The sequence below is a fragment of the Panicum virgatum genome, chromosome 5N (assembly GCF_016808335.1).
Source record: "Panicum virgatum strain AP13 chromosome 5N, P.virgatum_v5, whole genome shotgun sequence".
Classification (NCBI taxonomy): domain Eukaryota; kingdom Viridiplantae; phylum Streptophyta; class Magnoliopsida; order Poales; family Poaceae; genus Panicum; species Panicum virgatum.
The window spans coordinates 68,655,249-68,660,997 of record NC_053149.1 but is presented as its reverse complement, the minus strand read 5'-3'; the positions used below and the strand labels follow the sequence as shown (position 1 = coordinate 68,660,997).

Below are 5,749 nucleotides of genomic sequence, written 5' to 3'. Positions count from 1 at the left end.
CCGGGCGTGGCGGTCGTCCTTGGTCTTGCGGAGATCGTGCCGGCGTCCTGGCAGCTCCAGTGGGCGGCGTGGTGGTCGATGTAGAGGGTACCGTCCCCTGTGCTCGACGTGGCGGTGTTCCGAGGGTCCTGCAGGCGGGGATCCTGATATGGTCATGGCTTGGGCCGCACCCGAGGGTCATGCCCATACCGTTCGAGAGTCCTGCAGCGAGGAAAGTACGAGGGAAGTACAAGGGGTTGGCAGCACAGTGGAAGGAACAGCGCCGCGCACGTTCGCACAGTGCATCGCAGGTTCCCACAGTGGTGCCACAGCGCTAGGGATGGTGGTGCAGTGACCGGAGTTGGTGGATAAGACCCTGATCACAGCCACTGTGCGGAGAGGTGGCCTGACGCCGTCTGATCCGGGTGCCGCGGCGGAGTCGTGAGCATTCAATGCCTCCGTACGGCGGGCGGGTGAACGGATGGACGTATGTCTTTTCTGTCGAGGGGTGGTCTCGAGTGAGGCGGAGTCGACCCGCGTGCTCGATGGTAGGCTCGCTACCCTCGAGCGAGGCGGAGACGCGGAGCGCTGTCGAGGGTCCCGACGGGGAGCCCTCGAGCGAGGCAGAGTTCGCCCCGCGGGTTCGGATGGGCCGCACTGTGTACTTGGGCCGTGGATTGGGCTTTTTTTATTCCTTTCCTTTCCTTCGGATCGGAGGGAGGCTGTAAACCTTCGTGGTCCAGATTGCCTAATGTATGTTTTGCGTTTTAAGGGTGATTTAGTCCCCTGGTTAGGGTGCCTCTAATCAGGGTACCCGACAACGTCGGTCGTCGTCTGTTCGCTTTGGCCGCGCGGAGAGAGCGCCGCCGGAGATGCACGCCAGCACTCCTACGTGCTGGGAGGAGCGCCCGCCGGGGTTGCGCTGGGGAGGAGAAGACGCCGGGATCGCAAGGGAAGGGGCTGCAGGTGGGGCCGCCGGGGAGGAGTCGCGCCGTCTCGTGGTTCGCAAGCATGAGAGAAGAGAGGTCCGTGGATGGGTGAGGGTGAGGACAAGGCAGCGGGGTAAAGTTGCCATTTCACGTTATTCTCCAATTGAATTGAATAAAATAGTAGGTGCGGTGTCTCCTAGCAAAGAATCATGATTTTACGTGTCCCTGAGCAGCAATCGAGTTTTTTAGTGGCTTATAGCAAAAACGCCATTTTAACGGCATCCGCAGGCAAATTTTGCCTTGATTTAGGTAGTTGCTTTATTTTTCCGCCTTGCAACTGGGGTTGCGTATTCTTGTTTTTACGCCTAATAGCCATGGTAGCGGACATCGTGATTGCATTGTGCTAGTTGGGCCTAGCCGCCTAGGCCATACCCATCCATCTACAGGCTAAGAAATTAAATATTGTAAGGCATTTGCGCCCATCTAGTAGGATCCTGTTTAGTTGCTCACCCAAAATTTTTCACCCATCATATCAAAGAAAATCTTAAATGCATGAATTATTAACTGTAGATAAAAATAATAATTCATTATATAGATGGACTGTAAATTACGAGACGAATTTAATAAAACTACTTAATCCATAATTTGCAACAGTGATACTACAGTAACCATCTGCTAATGATTTCTAGGCGAGATCTGTAATTACATTTACCACTTCTAAATTGTAAAATTTTCTTTGTACAAATTTTTTGTTAAATTTTTTTACCAACTAAACACCCTCTAGGATAAATATTTTTGTCACAATCTGAAACTCTGAATACGATGCCTATTATTTTCAAGCATTTCTAGGTCTGATCAAAGGCTCAGAGCATGGCCTTGTTTGGTTTCGTTCTGGATTTCTAGAACACGTCTCCCGAGAAAAGAAGCTCGCATGCATAGAGTACTAAATGAATCTAGTAATAGTAATTAATCGATGATTTGTTACAGTAATTATTCTCTAATTACACGGTTCAAAATCTTATTAGATTTTTTAGGGTTTCTAGCGCAGGGATTCTACAATTTGTTTTTGTAAACTGACTTGGTTTAATATTATAATTAGCGGTCAAATTATTTCCTAAAATTTTAGGAAACCAAACGGGGCGCATGTCTACGATCGACGCCGATGCTCTTCGCCGCAGCCAGCCTGCCACGACGCGCTCGCCGATACGCCGATTGCCTAGCACCACGTCGGTGGTTGCTACGCCGCCAGTGGTCACGGAGGCCGCGTCGGCATGTGTACATTGGACATGGGCCGTTTATTCTCTGGGCCCCTCATTTGTGCAGTACTACTACTCTATGCGTTAAAAGGGCCCATCTCAGGGGGGAAAGTTACTACTCTGGGCTCATGAGTCCGTATCGAATCAAAATGGATTTAGACCTTGTTTAAATTCACTCAAAATTTCAAAATTTTACAAAATTCTCTATCACATCAAATCTTTCAACGCATGCATGAAGTATCAAATGTAGCTAAACAAAATAACTAATTACACAGTTTGACTATAATTTGCGAGACGAATTTTTTGAGCCTAGTTAACCCATAACGGGACAATAATTATCAAATACAAACGAAAGTGCTATAGTATTATCACTCAAAACTTTTCGCATCTAAACAAGCCCTTAGGAACTTGCGATCCGATCGATTTCAGTTGGCGGCTCTAATGATTCGCGTGGTGGATTTAGTTACCTAATCGACATGCTGCCGTCTGATCAGACACAGTCCCTCGCGTATGAGACAGTTTAGCTTACCTCGCCCATAGTGGTTACAGACGTACAGTATCCTCATTTTATTCTGTTGATGATCAACAATAAATCCAATTACTCCTAGTCATTATTAAAAAAGAATGAAACCAATTAGTCGTCTTCAAAAACGCTACTTATTTCAGAAGGAGTAAGGGCACGTCTCTATCATACAGTATAACCAAACGAACACGTACAAATAATTTGGACACGGACAGAACAGATGGCTAGGCGTGTGAAGCGTGATTGCGTTGATATACCAAATGGAGTTTGGCAGAGATGTATCGTGCAACTGCATCTTAGATGAGGTAAAGCATGTTGAGATACCCAGCTGAAGAAGATCTTGACATCTGTTCAAACTGGTGGTTCGGGGGCAACGGTTTCAACATCCCTACAATAAGGGTTCGACTGCTGGAATTATGAAGTTTATTTGTACAAGCCCGGCAGAATTGAGTCCCAACTAAGGGGAAAACAACTCCATATGATCGCAACTGGTTCGGGGTTAACTTATTGTTTCAGTTGTTCTTTCCTCTTGCATAATATTCATCCAACCCTTCATCTTCTCAAATGTCCTTGATTCTGTAGGCAACCATGATCCATATCCGCCCATTGATTTAATAGACCGTGTGGTCACATATGCACATGTGAAAAAATCAAATATAATGCATACATATACACGTATCCGAAAATTCAAATGCATACATGACCTAATGTGCACCGTGTACCATTTCTGAGTTATGAACAGGCAGACGCTCGCGCAGTCTTCTCTCTGCCGTCGCCGGCCGGTCACTCGGTCAGTGTATGCAGCGTCCTCCCTCGAACGTCCAGCCGATCTTCCCCATCCGGCGCTCCCACAGCGGGTGCGCCATGTATCGCTTCCAGTCCGCGACCACCCTCTCGAGGTCGAACAGCTTGTTCTCCAGCCCGATGCAGCAGGTCATGTGCACGGTGGCGATCCGGTTCAGGTCCCGCCCCAGCTGGCAGAACCCGCTGACGGTCGCGGCGTCGATGAACCGGATCCGGACGCCGAGCTCGCCGGCGAGCTCCCGCTTGATCTCGTTGAACACGAACTGGTCGTGGTTCTCCGGGAACCGCCGCCGCGCCGCGTGCCAGTAGGCCATGGCGCGGGCGTTCCGGGGCGTCGACTTGAAGTGGATGAAGCCCGTGTTGGGGAAGTTGCCCAGGTCGTCCGGGTCGCCGAAGTAGAAGTCGCTCGACGTCGTGATGTCCGCCGCCATCGTGATGTGCACCAGCGGGTTCCGGAACCACGCCACGTCAACGTCCTGCGCCACTAACGTAACCGCATCAGTCAGTCACTCAACGAGCTAGTCTATATAGCGACGAACTAGCCTAGAGATCGATGCATTCATCGATCGCATCGGAGATGGATGCAAGGAAATAGAATAATCTAGTGTTGTGTGTGCGTGCCGTGAAGAGGAGGTTGTAGCCGAGCTCGAGGATGCGCTGCTGCAGCTTGAGCTTGCTCCAGACGAGGTCGAGGTAGTCCTTGGTCATGTAGCTCTTGGCGCCGGAGAGGTCCAGGCCCTCCTTCTCCGGCAGGAGGAGGTGGCAGTGCGGGTGCACGGCCCGGCACCGCCGGAACGCGCCCTCGTCCATGGCCACCACCACGATGTGCTTCACGAAGTGCGAGACGTTCTCGCCCACGCGGAAGCTCTCCAGGAACGAGTCCAGCAGCGACCCCGGCGCCGCCCACGCCTCGTTCACCGACGTCATGATCACCGTCCGGTCCTCCATCGCCGCTCGCCGCAGCATCCGCGCGAACTCCGACTCGCCGTCGTCGTCGGCGCCGGTCTGCAAGCGAAATCAAAACTCCAATAATTAATGCCCGACCACAAACATATGATCTGCTCTCTCTCGGCCACAAGAACTACTAGTAAGGAGGAGTGCAGCATTACCTCATTAGCCGGAGGAGCTGTCACTCCGACGTGCTGCTCTGCTCCGGCCGCGCCGTTTGCCCGTGGAGTGCCGCAACGCACACTAGCCGAGCCAGGCACCTCCCCTCTTCTCTGAGCACCAGCCTCCAGCGCGGGCCACGCGGGCCTCGCCGCCGACGTGACGAAGAAGATGAGCACCGCGGTGGCCGAGGCCGCCCCGAGGAGGAAGACGACCACCGGAGACAGAGAGGTGCCGACCTTGGACTTGGAGGTCGTCGCCATTCCTGCTGCGAGCCAATAATGCTGCTACTCGTGTCGGTGTGCTCAACTTAATATGTGATGTGCATCGTGCGTCTGTTGCGAGCTTGACTTTTTGTGGAGCGATGATAGATGTGCCAGTTCGTGCTACCCAACGCTCGTGTCTCCTGCAGAATTTATCTGAGCTTATTCGACCTGTCTGGTAGCACTTGTGCCAAACGCAGATATTTATATATATCCTCTAGGGGCTTCCTTTGCACTTGTAAACAATGGGTCTTAAAACTCTTAAGTCCCAGTTTGATATTATGTATATAAAGAATATTTTTTGGAGCAACAGTGAATTAAAACGTATGGATGAGTATGCGTGCCTGCCTGGACAACAGCGGCCGCCCTTGCTTCATTATATAGAGGCTTCACGATACAGGGATCACTGAGTCCTAATTAGTTACAGATCGTAATTGATCTTATTCTATCTTTAGGACTTCTATCTCTAGTAGGACTCGGTGTATTTTTTATTACAACTCATGCGCTACTATCTATTCTAACATCCCCCCTCAATCACAACTTGATTAAGTTGAGATTGTGTTGAAATTCTAAGAATCTTCTTTGAGGTAGCGCCTTAGTGAAGCCATCAGCTAATTGATCTTCCGTAGATATAAATCTGACATCAAGCAGCTTCTTACCAACTCGGTCTCGAACAAAGTGATAATCTATTTCAACATGTTTCATCCGCCCGTGAAAGATAGGGTTCGATGCTAGATACTTGGCCCCCATATTGTCACACCAAAGCCTTGCACTTTTTGGAGATGAAATATTCAACTCGGCTAATACCGATTGCACCCACATGATCTCAGCAGTAGCATCTGCCATTGCTTTGTATTCAGCCTCGGTACTAGATCGAGAGACTGTTTT

The 5,749-nt window shown here is 50.3% G+C and overlaps 1 protein-coding gene across 1 annotated transcript; it reads right to left on the bottom strand.

Moving 5' to 3' along the window:
- Positions 1-3,244: 3,244 nt before the first annotated feature.
- LOC120671981 (uncharacterized protein At4g15970-like) lies at positions 3,245-4,976 on the bottom strand. Its single transcript, XM_039952260.1, has 3 exons — positions 4,601-4,976; positions 4,113-4,496; positions 3,245-3,967 (listed from the first exon to the last, which is right to left on the bottom strand). The coding sequence occupies exons 1-3, from the start codon at positions 4,859-4,861 to the stop codon at positions 3,479-3,481; spliced, it is 1,134 nt and encodes a 377-aa protein (XP_039808194.1). The 5' UTR covers positions 4,862-4,976; the 3' UTR covers positions 3,245-3,478.
- Positions 4,977-5,749: the final 773 nt, after the last annotated feature.